The following is a 17,817-nucleotide window of genomic DNA, read 5'->3' as shown; positions in this document are numbered from 1 at the left end:
ATGCCAGGGATTGAATTCAGGTCGGCCACATGCAGGGCAAATGTCCTACCCACTGTGCCATTGCTCTGGCCCTGGTGGAGTTACTCCTGCCAGTGCTCGAGGAGGTATTGTTGGGTGCCAGGAAGGAACTGGGCTCCAGCCTAGAAGAGTTCTGTGCTTTGAACCATCCTCCAGGTCCCTCAAAGCTCTTCTCACTCTGACTTTATTCAAGTATGCTGGGAACATAAAGACAGCCAGGAAGGCAATTCTCTTGAAATACAGATAAAGAAAAAGTGTATGGGCCCCACATCAGCAGAGCAGCTGATGTGTATGGCAGAGGCTAGTTTAGGGTCTCTCTGGTTAGATGTATCACTGGATCTCCTGTAGATTTGGGAGATAGGAGTTTCCCAGTCACTGTGTCTGTTTGCAGAGAGGCAGGTAAAAGCTGCCTTTTAGGCAAGTTCTAACCTGATGCGGATATTGTGGAACTGAAACCTTAGAAAGAAGGCATGTGGACAGTGCTGGGGATGGAACTTTGGGCCTCACACTTTTAAATCAGGTGCTGTTGCTCAGGCCCCCCAGCTTTCTTCTTTGCACTTCCTTCCTTCTTTTTTTTATAGAAAGGGGAAAAAAAATCCAGAGCTGAATGAGTTGCAGCATAAAAAGAAGAAATTGAGACAGCTGCAGGGCAGGCCTCTCCTCCTTTGGGATCTTCCTAAGTAAAAGGATTGAGGAGCCATGTTTGGCAGTGCGGGAGTAGCAAAGCTAAGGTGATCAGGAAAGAAACATTGTGGGGAGAGGTATTCCAGGAGCTATTTTGGCGGCTGACACATTTAGCTAGGATGACAATCACAGAATGGTTTCACTCACACAAGGGACAGAAACAAAACAAACAATGAACTGTCTAAACACACCCTGGATAATTCTGGAATCGGGGCAAACTGGGATGATCATTGGGGAAGGGGAGGGTAAGAGAATCAGGGAGCAGGGAGTGGGTTTGTGTTGGCCCAGGGGTCTGAAATGGCTGAGGAGGGGGCCGGAGAGATAGCACAGCAGTAGGGTTTTTGCCTTAGACACAGAAGGACAGTGGTTCAAATCCCGGCATCCCATATGGTCCCCTGAGCCTGAAGGATGGTGGTTCGAATCCTTCATCCCATAATGTCCCCCGAGCCTGCTGGTAGCGATTTCTGAGCCTAGAGTCAAAAGTAACTCCTGAGCGCTGCTGGGTGTGGAAACCCTCCCCCCCACCCCCAATGACTGAGGGGATCTCTGAGCTGTTTAGGACATTTTATTGTGTCACATTGAAAAACTGATGAGGATGGAGACTCCTGAGCTGGGGCTTATGGGTATAAAAACCCGGCAGAGGGCCAGGAAAAAAGTACAGTGGAGAGAGTGTATGCCTTGGATGTGGCTGACCCAGAGATCTATCCCCTGCATTCCTGAGCACTGCCAGAAGTAATTCCTGAGTGTAGAGCGAGAAGTAACCCCTGAGTATTCTAAGGTGTGACCCCAAACAAAAACCAGAACCAAGCCTACAGAAAGCTAGGTGTCAGTTTCACCATCTGCACAGAAGCACAGCGCATTGCCCAGGCCCTCTCCCAGACTCTCATTATCCTCACTGTTTCCTCTTCGGCTTTTTCTTTCACTTACCTACTCTGAGTCACAGGATCACTCAGAAGTTTGCCTGGATTGCCAGAGGGCTAGAGCAGGCTTGAAAGGAGCCGAAGCTTGCACTAACCAGAAAAGCAGAGCCACAGGGGAAATTTGGAACCTAGTTTCCAGGTAAATAATAACAGAAATACTCTGAAAAACAAGATGCTTCCACCAGGAATTCTCTCTACACCACACCCAGGATGGTCCTTAGACTATCTGACCATACTCTCTGCTGCAGGGAACAAAACCCAATTGGTCTTTCTGCCTTATAATTGCAGGGACAAGGGACAGACAGGGGTGTAAACACATTGGTGGGATCTTAGGTCATTTAGGGAAATCACAGACTGGGAGACTTTATTTAAAATTTAGAGTCCGTTCAAGACTCACATTCCTGCTCCATTGGTCAAATATCCCTAGGAGCACCCCCTGAGCACTGATTGGAACAACTGTTCCTTCACAGTTAAATCCAACCAAGGAATCACAGTGACCCAATGCAGTGAATTAAAAGAAGACTGTGGATGTCCTCTGGCCCACGTGGACGAAGCCTTTAGAAACAGACAGCTGCTGGGGGGAGAAAGCAGTGTCTAATTTGCACAGGGAGGGATCTTGTAAAAATATCCCTCCCTGGACCCCTGTCTTCTGGCTGGTCCAGCACAAACACCTCCCTTTGAGGAGGGTTAAGTTGGAAAAGTGACAAATGGGAACAGCAGGGGTCGCTGTTTGCCAATAATTCTATGCTTGGCTGTAGGGTGTTGAAACTTCCATAAATCATAAATCATAAAGTGGAGTGGTTGAGTGTAAACACACACCCCCATTTCCTCTGGTGTAATCTTACCTGCTAATAGACCTCCCATTTCTGGGAGGGGTCTTGGAAAGGTTAGATAAGGCTTTGGCCGCTGGAAGGGCAAAAGGATTTTGCCTGGATAGAGAATAGAGGAGGAAGCCAGAGAAGGAAGCAGGAGGAGAGATGGCTGAAAGAAGCTAGACGCAGGGCAAGCTGACAAGACCATGCTTAAATAGGTTTAAGATTATAGGCCACACATATTGGCCAGGGAAAATAAAGCTATATTTTCTAAAGCCTGTCTGTGAATGGATTTTCTCCTTGCCGCCACCCCGATAGCTGAAGGGGGTTGCAGAGCCACGTGTCATGAGCTGGAGGAGAAAGGCCTCCATCACCATCCACCTCTATCCAAACCCATCCTAAGGGCTCTGATGCAACAGTTGAGTGTTATCAAGAGCTGGGGGCTTTGGTTCCCGAGCACAGTGCTTCTGTGAGAGTGTGGGAGAAGGAGAATACGGGTGCAAAGTCTCCAAATAGTCTCATGTCTTTGAGGTCTCCCGACCTACCTCAAAAATTAACACAGACCCTTGAGAGTGGCTCAAAGGGCAGGGCTAAATTTATGCTTGACCTGTCCCAGGCAGGAGAACAATCCCTGGCAACTGTCTGACCTCACAAGAGGTGCTGGTTGTAGCCCCCTCACTTCTGGTTGGCCCCCTCACTGCTGCAGAGGCTCCCTGAATTACTGCAAATGCTGGAAGCTGTTCCATGAACCGCCCACAATAACCTATTGCTCAAGCAACACTGCACAATATTTGGCACTTAAATGAAGGAGCGCCCTTCCCCTTATCATCCACTCAATTCTGAATGAAATCAATCTTCAGTGGTCTGAGTGATAGGACAGCAGGGTGGGTACTTGCCTTGCACACAGTCCCCCGAGTTTGATTTCTGACATTTATAGGGCCCTCTGAACAGTGCTAGGAGTGATTCCTGAGAACAAGGAGCATTGCTGGTTGTGGTCCCAATTTCCACCCCCAACTCCAATCAATCCCCCTAATGCTTCAGAAAGACCTGAGGGTTTTTGTTATTGTTGTTTGTTTGTTTTTTGGTCATACTTGGGGGCGCTCAGGGGTTACTCCTGGCTCTGCACTGAGAAATTGTTCCTAGCAGGCTCCTGGGACCATATGGGATGCGGGATACCAATCATTGAACCACACTGTCCGAAGGCAAGGCAAATGGCCTACCAATGTGCTATCGCTCCAACCCCAAGACCTGAAAGTTTTTTTTCTCAGGCCACTGGAGTTCTCCAGTTCTGCATCCAATGATCCATTAAGTTCAGGCTGCACAAGGGACCCTTTATAAATGAAAGCACAGTCTGGACTCTGTGTGTGTGGGTGGGTGAATATGTGTGTGTGTGTGTGTGTGTGTGTGTGTGTGTGTGTGAGAGAGAGAGAGAGAGAGAGAGAGAGATCTCCTCTCTTCCCTCCCACATCCTGTTTCTTTCTCTATCCAGTTCTTCACATTGTGTGTGAGAGAGAGAGAGAGAGAGAGAGATCTCCTCTCTTCCCTCCCACATCCTGTTTCTTTCTCTATCCAGTTCTTCACATTGTTTTCACTTAGCATTTTGATAATTTTATGAGCTTCTAAGCATTTTATGAGAAAAGCAGATTCCTGTTTATATTTCCAACCCTGATTTCTCCCCAGAGCTCAGGACTTTGGAACTTCTTTCAGTTCCCTTGTCTGTGAAATTTTGTCCCAGCACCAATGTGCCTGCCTCCCAAACACCTGTTCCTATTATTTTATTTATTTATCTTTTGTTTAGGTTCCACAACCAGTGATGCTCAGGGGTTTCTCCTTGCTCTGTGCTTGAGAATTGCTCCTGTTGGTGCTCAGGGATGCTGAGAATCCAACTTAGGTCGTCTGCAATAAAAATAAGCACCTACCCACTGTATTATCTCTCCAGTCCCTATTGCTATTTTTTTTAACCTTTACAAACTTACTTGCATTTTGTTATTTTCCTTCCACCATAATGCTCATGTTCCATGGACTCCCTGTTGTTAGTTAACTCTCAGAGGACTTGGCATGGACTACGTTTGGTGTTAATTTATGCATTGTTTCATATTTCCTCCAACTTTTTTTCCCCTGCTTGCTTGGCCTCAGCTTCTGTTGTAATTAGTTTCCTTAAAAACATAGGTTGGCCCTTGTCTTTCTGTCTGTTTTCAAGCACTACCCCAACTGCTGGTTGGTGGCTCTGGGTTTCTTTTTCTTTTTTAAAAGCAGTTTATTTATTGATTGACTGATTGGTTTGGGGGCCACATCCAGCAATGCTCAGTGTTTACTCCTGGCTCTGTGCTCAGAAATCACTCCTGGCAAACTTGGGGGACCAAATGGGATGCCAGAAATCGAACTGGGTCTATCTCAGGTCAGCTGCATGCAAGGCAAATGCCCTATCACTGTGCTATCTCTCCGACCTGGCTCTAGGTTTCTAGGCGAGACTTTTCAACTAGTGCATAGACTCATTACCAGGATATCAAGTTTGGACTTTAACCTTTGGATTGTGTTGCTTGTGTGTGTGTGTGTGTGTGTGTGTGTGTGTTCGCGTGCGTGCGGCACGCGCGTGTGCGGGAGGGCTCTGCACCGCATGCTAAAAGTATCCAGAATTTTTATGTGGAGCCTTTTGAATTTCCCACAGTTTTCTTCTGCCTAGTTCCTGATTTTCTCAGTGGAAATGGAAACTTCAACCCCCTCGACTTTTTTTTTTTTTTTAATTTATTTTGAGACCACAGCAGATAGTGCTCAAAGGCTATTCCTGCCTCCAGTATCACCTTGGTGATAATGGTGTAAAGCCTATCTGGCCAGCAGCAACTTGTTCTATCCCAGGCTCCTCCCCTCTCCAGGGATTTGGAGTAGGGGCAGCCTGGTTCCCACCCTCTTTAGCTAACAGGTTAGTTTCCCTGCAACCAGACCCCCTTAGGGTTTTTTCAAAAGTCACTTTACTCACAGATGCTCAAATGTGTTTCTGGGGTGGGTTACAGCTGACTCAACAAAATAGAGCTAAATAAAACAGGTCAGACCTGGGAATCAGAGGAATCAGGGTCCCACTGATCAACCCAAAGGATGGTGGCCTGAAGTCTTTATTGCAGGTTTTAAAGGAAAAAAGATCAGGAAAAAGACAAATGGCGAGAGTTAGGAATAATGAGAGGTTACATTCCTACAATAGAAATGGCCTTGGTTGCCTTGGAGAGAAGGAAGAGAAAACAAATAATCTTTGCACAGTTTCTAGGAAAAAAAAAGCATTCCCTGGCTGCCAGCCTTTAAGTCATTAAAAAAAATGGGGTAGGGGGCCAGAGGTAGTATGTTTGCCTTGCATGCAGAAGGATGGTGGTTCGAATCCCGGCATCCCATATGGTCCCCCAAGCCTGCCAGGAGCGATTTCTGGGCATAGAGCCAGGAGTAACCCCTGAGTGCTGCCGGGTGTGACCCCCCCAACCCCCCCCCCCCAAAAAAAAACACAACAAAAAATGGGTAAAAATCATTAGCACTGAGACTTTTTTTTTTTTTTTTGGTTTTGGGGCCACACCCAGCGATGCTCTGGGGTTACTCCTGGCTGTCTGCTCAGAAATAGCTCCTGGCAGGCACGGGGGACCATATGGGACACCGGGATTCGAACCAACCACCTTTGGTCCTGGATCGGCTGCTTGCAAGGCAAACACCGCTGTGCTATCTCTCCGGGACCACTGAGACCATTTTTTAAACAGGACAAATTCTGGGGCCGGGCGGTGGCGCTGGAGGTAAGGTGCCTGCCTTGCCTGCGCTAGCCTAGGACGGACCGCGGTTCGATCCCCCGGCGTCCCATATGGTCCCCCAAGAAGCCAGGAGCAACTTCTGAGCGCATAGCCAGGAGTAACCCCTGAGCGTCACAGGGTGTGGCCCAAAAACCAAAAAAAAAAAAACAGGACAAATTCTGCAAGACAGAGCTATTTTAATTGCTATTTCTTCTTTACTGGGAGATCTTTTCAAATGATAAAATAACAAAATGTGTCTACATTGTGCTTATCGATAACTCAGGAAACTGCTCTGAGATTCCAGTTGCTCTGTGCTACTCAAATCAAATCAAAATATCCAAATCAAAATATCCCACAGGACTCTCTGAGCTTGCCCACAAGGTTTGGGCCACACCCAGCAGTCCTATCTATTCCTGGCTTTATCCTCAGGGGTGACCCCTGAGTTCTGAGAGCAGAGGGATTGGGAAGGTGTTTCCTTTATTCATACAGGTCTTTAAAGAGAGGGTGGAGGGTCCCTGCACTTATGAGAATTTTGCTCTTGTTGCCCCCAAAAATCTGCAAATGCCACCACAGTGCTTTCTCAGGGACAGTCTGGATCCAAGAAGGTGACAAACCATCAATTTTTTGTTGTTGTTTTTGGGCCACACTTGGTGGTGCTCAGGGGTTACTATGGCTCTGTGCTCTATGGTTCTGTGCTACAAAATTGCTCATGGCAGGCTCAGGGGATCATATTGGATGCTGGACAATCAAAGCTGGGTCAACCTGTGCCAGGCAAATACTTTCCCAGTTAGCTATTATCACTCTGGCCCTTGTTCAAGTTTTTTTTTTTTTTTTTTTTTGTTTTTGGGCCACACCCGTTTGACGCTCAGGGGTTACTCCTGGCTAAGTGCTCAGAAATTGCCCCTGGCTTGGGGGGACCATATGGGACGCCGGGGGATCGAACCGTGGTCTGTTCCTTGGCTAGCGCTTACAAGGCAGACACCTTATCTCTAGCGCCACCTTCCCGGCCCTCAAGTTTTTTAACTAGACCCCTCTGGTGTAGGTTATGCTCCCTAAATATTCTATGTATTTGCTTATGTTGTGGCTGGAGGGGGGTCTCTCCCCAGGGACTCGTCACAGCTTTAGCCAGAGAAAGTTAGGGACCTATTCACCCCTAGGAATCCCACCCAATCCTGGGCCAACCAGGGGTGTGCTCCAGCCCTTTGAACTTTGTCCCTGCTTTTTTAGAAACACTTTGAACCTTGCTAATCAGCAGGATGATCAAATCTTTGACCCAGCCTTCTGCTACATTGGCAAAACGTGAGGAGAAAGTGCTGTCTTGAATGTCTGAATTTCTCTTAGACTTCCTGTGAGAGAAAATGAGAGTTTTCAGAAACACTCTTCACTCAGGAACCTGCTGAACAAACTTTTCCCCTGTGCATTTGTTCACTGCATCCCTGGATGGCTGTCCTTCCAGTTGGCAGACACTGTCCTGTCAGCCAGAGCACCTGACTTTCCAGGGCGCACTACTGTTATCTGTCAACTCACTTATTACACTTTGTGTTAATCCTGATAGATTGTGGGGGAGGGGGTCAATTTAAATCAAATAGTCAATGACTTTGCTCTCAGGGTTCTGATGGGTTAGCATGTAGCAGAGTTTAGTGAGAGAGTGAGTGAGAGAGAGAGCAGACTTCTCTCTTTTCATTCATCTCCACCCAGTTGAGAGAAACGGAGAGAGACAGAGAGAGAGACAGAGATAGAGAGAGAAAGTGAGCAAATTTCTCATCTAGCTCTCCTCTTGGGGTTCAACAATAGAAGCTGAAGGTCATAGTTCTTCCTTTTTTGAGGGGGTCACGCCACACCTGGTAGTGCTCAGGGGCTATTTGGCTCTGTGCTGGGAAGGAGAGGTCCCAGGGGGCCAAGCACTGCCAGATATTGAATAACCAGGGTCAGAACCAGGGTCAGCTTTTTGCAAGGCAAGTGCTGTAACCCATGTGCCTTTTTCTATTCTGAAAGTCCTATCTCAGCAGTGAATCTCAACATGATTCACCTTCTCTCTCTCTCCCTCTCTCCTCACTCTCTCTCTTTTGGTTTTTGGGTTACATCCAGCTGCGCTCAGGGGTTACTCCTGGTTCTGCACTCAGGAATTACTCCTGGAAGCCTTGGGGGTTCATATGGAGTGCTGGGGATCAAACCCAGGTCAACCTTGTGCTAGACAAATGCCCTCCCCGCTGTGCTATTATTCTAACCCTCTCTTCTTCAGTCTTATTATACTGCATATGGTCAGAGCCCTCTTGCTGCTCACACTGGATGTGCCCCATTAGCCCTCTGATTTCTCTTTACTCTAGCCTGAATTGTTTTGTTCTCTGGAAGTTGGGTTAGGGTTTGATTATGTCATAGTTCCCATAAAAGAAAGGGAAATCCCATATCCCTATCCAGTAAGGATAGGGGAAGCAGTTCCAGTTGTATTCATCTGCAATAAATAATCTACACAGATTATGAGGGTAATTAGAGGAAGGAAACTCGCACTCAAGCAGTTCACCAACAAGCCAGTTGCTCCTCTCAAGGAAGCCCCAACCTGCCGGGAAAAGGCTCCATCCCTCTGCTTTCCTATTTTTTTCAGCTCCAAACCACACTCCTCCCCATTTCAGAGAGAGGGGAAAAAGCAGGCCATGAGAACAGATACAAATGAGAACAATTACAAAGACCTCTGTTTACCTAGTCCATGTCTTTATCATTTGAGACCATCTCTGTATTCCTATGGCCACAGTCACTTCTCTGCAGTACTGCCCTGCTCTTGGCACTTAAGGACAACCGAATCAGTCTTGACCCAGACAGTCCTGTCGTGGTGGCAGAGCAATGATGGGCTCCACAAGGGAACAGGAAAGGAGGTAAAGATAGGGAAAGCCAAGACTTATTCCTTCAGATAAGGAAGGTGCCTGAGCTTGCCTGACAGTGTAAACAGGTACTTAGCTGGGTGGAGATTAGAGCAGCCCCACTCATCACATTCCTGTAGCTTCTATTGCACCAACTTCACTATAGGGGCTGCTCTATAGAGCAGCAGAAGCAAAGCCAGCAAGAAGGGGGGTCCCCAGATTTTGAAGGGGTGAGGCCTGGAAGCAGGCGGGGAGGACTTGTGAAGGTCTCGAGATTTCAAGGGTTTCATTGTCCTGTTCCACTGGGTGAGGATGGCTTGTCTGGCACCAGCCCACTTCCCTGGGCCCTGGAGGCGGTACTGGTACGGGGTACACGGTCCAAAGAAAACTTCCCAGGCCAGCCTGGGGTCGGTGAGCAGAAGGGACAGGACCTGGGGCTGGGCACCGATAAGCACGGCCAGCTCGTCCAAATACTTGATGTAGTTGAGCTTGTCTTGTGTGGGATCTTCAATCACACCCCTAAGAAGGGAAATGAGGTTTGCCTTCTACCCTCAAGTTCCTTGAGTTGCTGTTCCACCCCCACCCCACTTTAAGGAAAGGATGTTGAATGAGGGATTGGGGGCTAGCTGGGTGGGAGAAGGGAGAATCCATGGGTGGCTTTTCCTTAGCAAATCCCATTCATACCTTTCTATGAGCTTCTGCTTCTTGGTGAACTCCGCCATCAGTTTGTGGGATGAGGGGATGGAACAGAGTCCTGCGAGAAAGATGAGAAAGAAACAGAGTTGGGGGTCCCCACTTCCCATGAGTTATATTTTCTCCAGCCTCAGGCTTTGAAGATTGAGATTGATGGGTGGAAGATGGATCTGCCTCAAACATTCTGGGACAGAGAAGTGCAGAGTTGAGGGGCAGGGCTGGGTGGTCCAGCTTTCAGCCTGTATCCCCACATTGCTAACAGAAGGGCCAGCCTCTGCCGTCCTATGACATGTATTTGCATATTTACCCTATTCTCCAATTCTCATGGCTTGAGCACACATGTGTGAGTGTGTGTGTGTGTGTGTGTGTGTGTGTGTGTGTGTGATTTTATTGACTTAACTCTAGCTCCTGGCACAACTTTTTTAGCTTTATTATCCTGCTAAGCAATGTCCCACCTTAAGTTACAGAAAAAGTAAGATTAAAAAAAAGGTACTTAAGTATCCTTTGTGGTTAGAATTCAAATCGACCAGTGCCTCAAAAACACTTTCATTGAAAGAAATAAAAGCTGGTGAAAATTTCATGGAAGGCTGTGGAATTTCGTTCCTTTGTAGTGTAGGAAAAAAAAAAAAAAGAGAGAGAAAGATTTCCAAGCCCCTTTTTCTTCTACCACCACCTTCCATTCAAAAAATTTAATAGAAACTTATTCTACTTACTATGGTGACTAGTTGTTTACAATTTGTGAGTGGTTTTTAAATTAAAGACACAAATTCTTTAAAAGGGCAATTGTTTGGCTCAGTTGCAACTGTGATTTATATTTTAATAACAATTTTTCTCTATGGTGCTGGGATCAAACCCAGGGTCTCACACTAAAAAGGCGAATGCTCTAGCCCTGAGTGACCTCTTTCCCCTTACTCATACAATAGAACATATTTTATAATAAGACTTGAAACATTTCTGATATATAGTCCTTGAGCTGACATCTGCTTGGTCTTAATTAAATCACAAGGCACTTGGCTTTGTTCATTTTGCATTTTGAGCCACATTTAGCAGTGCTCAGTACTTATTTCTGATCCTCAGGGATCACTCTGGCAGAGCTCAGCGGTCCATATGAGATGCCAGGGATCGAACCTATGTCGGCAGCATACAAGGCAATCACCAGTACAGTGGGCTGTACTATCTCTCCAGCCCCAACACTTGCTATTTTCCTCCTCTCAGACCTCACGGGCACATGAAATACGGTAGATGGCACTGAGGCTCCTGCTGGCAAACCTATCACCACTGTCCCAGCAAAGCACCAACGTACCTTTGAAGACTCGTGTGGCCCAGCGCGCCTGGAGCTCGGTGCCCGCCAAGATAGAGCCTTGGAGGCTGATGAGGCCGATGAAGGCCAATGTGGTTCTGTCAAGGCTGGAGGGGAAAACGTACTTGTACAGGAACAGCTTCTTGGCACAGAGGCTCCGGAGAGGCTCCTCCAGGAAGGGGAAGGAGAAGGTGTAGCCTGTTGCAAAGATGACTGCATCCACGTGCTCCTTCATTGATCCATCCTGGAAGAGCACCCCGTGTTCTGAAAACTCCTTCACTCCACCTTTCACGGTCACTGCCCCACAGAGGATGCTGGTGGGAAGTTCATCGTTGATGATGACTTTGGGTTTTTTCCTTTGGACACAGAAAAAGAAGAGATCAGCACCACCCGTCCTATCTGTGAGACACTTGAGCAAATGGTGCGGGGCATTGTCTGCCCAAGTCAAGGAAGGGGAATGCACCCAAGGTCTAATTCAAAATGAGGCGTCCGCCTCCCTATTCATTCCCCTTTGGTTGCTGGGCTCTCAGGAGAAGGTCACCCATATATAGAAGGTGTGAGCCCATTCCTTCCTGCCTGGGTTCACAATTCTGTCTCTTGGAATTAATTTCTGCAGCATTCCTCTTTTCTCTGAGTCAGAATAGACAACAGTCGATTTGCTTTATTAAACTTTTTAAAATTTGTTTTGTTTTTAGACCACATTCAGAGGCGTTTAGGGTTTTTCTTGGCTCTGCCCTCAGAAATCACTCTTGGCAGGCTTAGGGAATCAAATGGGAAGCCAGGGGTCTAAGCTAGGTTGACCCCATGCAAGGCTATGCTATTGCTCTGGACCAAAAAAATTATTTGGGGGGGTGGGACACGCCCAGTAGTGCTCAGGGTGACTCCCGACTCTACGCTCAGGGGACCAAGCAGTGCAAGGATTGATTGAACCTTTGAACTTGGTCCTCCCACTTGTGAAGCCTATGCTTAGTTCGTGAATTCTCTCTCTCTCTCTCTCTCTCTCTCTCTCTCTCTCTCTCTCTCTCTCCCCCCTCCCCCCTCTCATCCAGAGTCATGAATTTAAATGTCCTGTGTGGGGCCAATGAGATAGCATGGAGGTAAGGCATTTGCCTTTCATGCAGAAGGTCATTGGTTCGAATCCCGGTGTCCCATATGGTCCCCTCAGCCTGCCAGGAACGATTTCTGAGCGTGGAGCCAGGAGTAACCCCTGAGCAATGCCAAGTGTGACCCAAAAATCAATCAATCAATCAATCAATCAATCAATCAATCAATCAATGTCCTGGTGTCCTGGTCTTCGAACTGGAAAAGAAAAGTCTTCATCTTACATCTTATATTTGCTTCTAACTACATGAACAGCAGTTTTGGTTCCCAGACAGAGAATCTTGAGCGTTTAAGAACTTTCTTAAGAAGAAGAAACACAGAACAGAATTGGGCAAAGTCCCAATATGGAGCAGTTGGAGTTGCGAATCAAAGTAAATAAAGACATGGATTTAATCTTGGAGAACATGAAATTAAAAAAAGGTAAATACCCCTTTGCAATACTCAATCCATACATCTCATGGTTAAATCTCTTATTTTTCTGCTTCTCTTGAATCCACTTTAGCACAAATGAAGGCAACACTTGTGCAATAAAATTATGATATCTTCTTGTAGTCATCATATTATATGGGTAGCCCCCATTTGAAGTTCGGCCAATAACCCAGGCACCAGTTCTAGTACTGAGAAGTACCTGAAAAGTAAGGCAAGAAGGATAGAAACGTGTCTGTTATTTTGTATGTGGTTTTTTTTTTTTTTTTCCTTTTGTTCAATGTCCTAAAAGTCTTAGAATTTCTGGTCTTCCTCAGAGTGTTGGTGAATTTGAATCTACCTCTCCAAATGTTTTCTTTGTTGTTTTTTTTTTTTTATGACTTTCAGAAATTATACTTTTTTTTATGGAAGGACGGAGAAGGGTTGGGTCATACCTGACTGTGCTTTATGCTCAGGGATCATTCTTGACAGTGCTCTGTGACCATTTGTGGTGCTAGAAATTAAATCAAGGTCAGCTGCGTGCAAGGCAAGAGTTAATCCCTATAACAAGAGTATAATCTATGGGGCCTCAGATATCACTTTGAGTTGATTATATTATGTTATATGTAAAGAGTGGTAATACAGGTAGATATGAGCTATTGATTGGGAAGTTTTTAACATGTAAATAAGATAGTATTGAAAAGAAGGTTTTCGTTGTGTGTGTGTGTGTTTTATTTTTTTTAAAGAATAGACTTAATTATGTTTTAGTTTAGTGCTTGAGAATCTCTCCTGGTTGTGTTCGAAGCAGCATGTAGTGCTGTAGCTCAAATTTTGACCTCCTAAATTCAAAATACTTTTCAGCCCATTGACCTATCACTCACTGCAGTTCCAAGAACAAAATTTTAATTGTGGTTAAGTGGAAGAGATTGCAAATTTGTGACTTTGGACTGTCTAAACCATTGTTCACTTCTTTGGTAACGAAAAACCAAGAAACAATTGTGACCTATAGTAGGAAATTTAGAGGTATTCACCCCCCCCCCTTTTCTATTCTTGGAAGGAGGTTTGCCATAATTACAAAGGGACATTGAAGAAGGAGGTAGTTGGCCTGGGGAGCAATTTGCTCTTTTGACCTTATTCTGTTAAAATCTAAAGTTTGATTAAATGTTGAATGTTAGAATAACATTGATTTTAAATATTAGGGTATAAGTTTGAATTTAACTGCTGTTTTGCTTCTGTAAACCTGGCTTTGCTTTGAACCAAAGTACAGCCATGACAGACTCAAATTGTAAGGTACAAAGAGTAGGCCCAGAAAAACAGCCAATTCCTGGAACCAGACACCATAGGGGCACATACCAGGAAAACATCCATATAAGGCTAAACAGCAATGGCCAGATGGCCTGATGACACTCACATCCTGGGTCCAACACTGCACCATGGATCTGGAGGCACACGCTTTCCTGTACAGCCCACTCTGGCCGTTCGTCTGATATGACATATTGCCAACAACCAATCCTAGTCATTTGGTGATTCAACTTAGTACAAAAGACCAATAATTTTAAAGATCAACTACCCAGAGGTGGGAATTCCCTAGACTGAAGCCCTAGGGTACCCTATAAAATTGGCCTGTGAGCCATTTTCGGGGTCCTCATTTCTTAGGAGATGTTGGACCCCAGCATGCTGGAATAAACTGCTGTGTTTTTCCATTGCTAAGCTGTCTTCCTGGTGGTCTTTTGCATGGAAGATCATGAGATCAGGATCTAGAAGTTCCTGAGAGTAAAAAAGGCCCAGTGTCCACCTAACAAACAGGGACCCTTCTGGGTTGGGCTCTGCAAAGTGTCATTCAGGTCAGAGAACCAGTGGCTCTGGGGACATCTTTGGGGTTCCTGTGTTCACACTCACCCCTATCTACAGGACTTAGTAACTGATCAGAGTGTCTGATAATACTGCAGAAGTGACATCTGGGAGGGACATGGGAGGGACAAGATGTCATTACCTGAGCTGCTGAGTGTCCAAGCTCCACAGCAAGGTCCCCTCCTGTGTTCCCAAGGCCGATCACCAAGACACATTTGCCTTGGAAGCTTTCTGGGGTCTTGTACTCTTGACTATGCAGGATTTGACCTTTGAACTTATGGATTCCTATGTGCAGAAGGGATAGAAGAGGATCAGAAAATCAGAAAATTTTAAAGCTGACTTTCCCCAATGGGCAGGCATAGTGTTTGTGGATGGTTTCTATTTGTTTGTTTGATGTTTGGGCCACACAACTATGCTCAGGAATGACTTCTGGTGGTGCTGGGGGACCAGGTGGGATGCTAGGAAATAAAACCAGGTTGGCTTTGTGCAAGGCAAATGTCCTCCCCACTGTACTGCTGCTTTAGCTCCAGGTCTGTGGCTAGTCTTAACCACCAAGCCTGACAGTCTCTACTTTGGGTTATGGAAATGATGGTCCAAGGCTAGGTCTGCAGAAGGTTCTCATTGCAGGACATGGGACTGTTGATCATGAGAATTACCGAGTTCCACACTGATGTATTCTTATTCTAAAAATGCCATATTGCCTTTAAAATCAGAATTTTTGAGTAGGGGAGGTGGGTGGGTGCGTGGAAGATCCCAGGCTGCAGTAATAGTCAATATTAAATATGTGTCTTCCACATTGTTTTCATTGTTTCTCATTGAAAAACTAGACACCTGAATTTTTAGATTAGTAGAACAGAAACATCTACTAATGTCTCCCTCATAGAGTTTGTTTCAAAAGTCTGCTTAGGGCTGGGCTGGGGCTTGGAGGGAGGTCACTATGAAGTATTGCTGGAATCTTCTCCCATGCTGAGAAATTCTAATGCATTTCTCAAAGTTAGGCAATACAATCATTTTGAGCACTAGAAGAGTCAGCATGGTCTCAGGGAGCTGCAACTCACCAGGGAAGAATTCCAAAGGTAGGTAAGGATTCAGGAAGTGCCCCGTGCAGACCAGGACAGCATCAAACACAGCTCTGTTGTACCTCCCTTCTGTTTCCGTCACTACCTCCCACTGACCAGTTTCAATAAAATCTGGACGCCTGGTTATGTTACACACTGTGGTCTGAGAGCAAAAGACAAAATACTTCCCATCAATCACTTGGGCTTCTCAGTCAATAATGGCCAAGGAAGTCATATTTGGTAGCATAAGCAGGTCACATGACTTCCTCAAGTATGCAGCCATGATTGAAGTCCTTCTCCCTAGAGAAATAACTAATTGGGTCAAAATCTTTTTTTTTTTCAGGCCACACCCGTTTGATGCTCAGGGGTTACTCCTGGCTTAGTGCTCAGAAATTGCCCCTGGCTTGAGGGGACCATATGGGACGCTGGGGGATCGAACCACGGTCCTTCCTTGGCTAGCGCTTGCAAGGCAGACACCTTACCTCTAGCGCCACCTCGCCAGCCCCATGGGTCAAAATCTTAAAAGTGGTCCTGTATATAAGAACTTCAAAACATCCTTCTTGGATGGAAAAGAAATATTCAGTTTCTTGTTATTGCTTATTTATTTTGTTTTGGGGCCAACCCGACCATTTTCTCCCAATGAGTTTCCTGAACTAGATTCATACTTGGTCTCTTTAAAGGTCATGATTTTTATTATGACCAAGAAGATGGATTTATAGATAGATAGAATCAAGAAGTAGTTTAGTATTTTCATGAGGTATTTGTGTACAATTTTAGCTTTATTATTTATATAAATAAATTTTACCTCATTTATGTAAAGATTAAAATAAGAAAAATTAGACCAACATCTAAACCCCTTGTCTATGAGCTTAATTATTAGACACCCCTGACCCACCTTCTCTCCTGAATCTTTCATGTCTCCAGGGATCTTACCTGGAACTGAATATATTTCAGAAGGCCAAAGTGCTCTGCAAATTCTTGGAGATAGGCCCAGAATTTTTCTTGGCTCATATAATTGGGATAATCTTCATGGAAGGGGAAGTCACTGTAGCATGACATTTCCTTGCAGACATTGGTCACTAAGGATTTGTAGACCTTGGTCATCCTATCTTTTGGGCCATCCTGCAGAGAAAGCAAAGTTAGCTTGGTGGGGAGAGAACAGGTGGTTATTTCTTCAGCTCAGGAGAGAGGGTGCTGCTGACCCTCCAAAGAAAGCTCAACAGTTTCCCATGTCACACTAACTGGAAGTCACCAGTGGGAATGGAATCATTGAATAAACAATATTCTTGTACCCCAGTGGAACCAGAAAATTGAAACAGTGCTCTGTAAGGCTCTTGGTACCCCAAAAACACTTTCCTGAATTCTGCTCCATTTTAGGTCTGGACTAATTTTTCTTCCTTCCCTTCCATAGTCCCTCCGCTCATGCTCCCTGGCTTCTCTTGCCTTTGCACTGGGGCACCTAAGGGTTTCCCCTCTACTGTCTATGTGGATTAGCAACCATGCTGTTTGATGGTCTCCTTCCCAAAGTCTTGCCTTACTCTGCCAGCCTCACTGATTTCCCTACCCAGAGTGTCAGCTGCTCTGCATGTACTTGTTTAGCTGATACCCTGCTCTACAGTCTTGAACTGCAGTCTGGAAATCACTGGACCTGACTCCCCAGAATTAGCTATTCCTTCCTCTTTCCCCTGACCCCTGACACATGCCACCTCCTTCAGCTCACCCACATCATCTACATCCTGTGCACATCCATGTGGTTTCCTGCCTTAACTTCCAATATAAGTCAAGGCCTGGTGTCTGCACAGGTACAAAGCCAAGGGTCAGAAAAAGCTGCAGGGAGGTGAGGAGGGGAGGGGCAGTCTCCTACTCACAGTGAACTTCCAGAGTCCCCCAAAGTTTTTGCTCCTCTCAAAGCAGGTGGGTTCCAGGCCCTCATCCAAGCAGCACTTAATGGAGGACAGGCCACTCACCCCTGCTCCTACCACGGCTACTCGTTGGATCATTATGGTCTGTTAAGGAAGCAGGGAAGAGCATGTTTAAATGATGAGGTGGGGAGGACAGAGCTGGAGGATGCTTGCTTTGGATGCAGTCTGCCCACATTCAATCCTCGGTATCCCATAGGGTCCCCTGAACCTGTCAGGAATGATTTTTTTTTTTTTTTGGTTTTTGGAGCCACACCCATTTGATGCTCAGGGGTTACTCCTGACTAAGCGCTCAGAAATTGCCCCTGGCGATCCTTCCTTGGCTAGAGCTTGCAAGGCAGACACCTTATCTCTATCACCATCTCACTGGCCCTATCAGGAATGATTTCTGAGTTCAGAGCCAGGAGTTACTCCTTAGCATTGCCAGGTGTGGCCTGAAA

General features: G+C 45.9%; 1 protein-coding gene across 1 annotated transcript; it reads right to left on the bottom strand.

Annotated features, from left to right (window-relative positions):
• Positions 1 to 2,863: 2,863 nt before the first annotated feature.
• On the bottom strand, positions 2,864 to 17,460 carry LOC126014293 (dimethylaniline monooxygenase [N-oxide-forming] 4-like). The gene is given in 11 exon segments (XM_049777602.1): positions 2,864 to 2,975; positions 5,236 to 5,364; positions 7,362 to 7,541; positions 9,144 to 9,569; positions 9,735 to 9,804; positions 11,047 to 11,399; positions 12,573 to 12,772; positions 14,543 to 14,685; positions 15,459 to 15,621; positions 16,392 to 16,580; positions 17,327 to 17,460. Coding segments are annotated over 11 exon segments (2,097 nt in total). The 5' UTR covers positions 17,459 to 17,460.
• Positions 17,461 to 17,817: the final 357 nt, after the last annotated feature.

Source organism: Suncus etruscus, chromosome 7, assembly GCF_024139225.1.
Source record: "Suncus etruscus isolate mSunEtr1 chromosome 7, mSunEtr1.pri.cur, whole genome shotgun sequence".
Taxonomy (NCBI): Eukaryota; Metazoa; Chordata; class Mammalia; order Eulipotyphla; family Soricidae; genus Suncus; species Suncus etruscus.
Note: the sequence above shows the minus strand (reverse complement) of the source record. Positions and strands in the feature narration are given on the sequence as shown.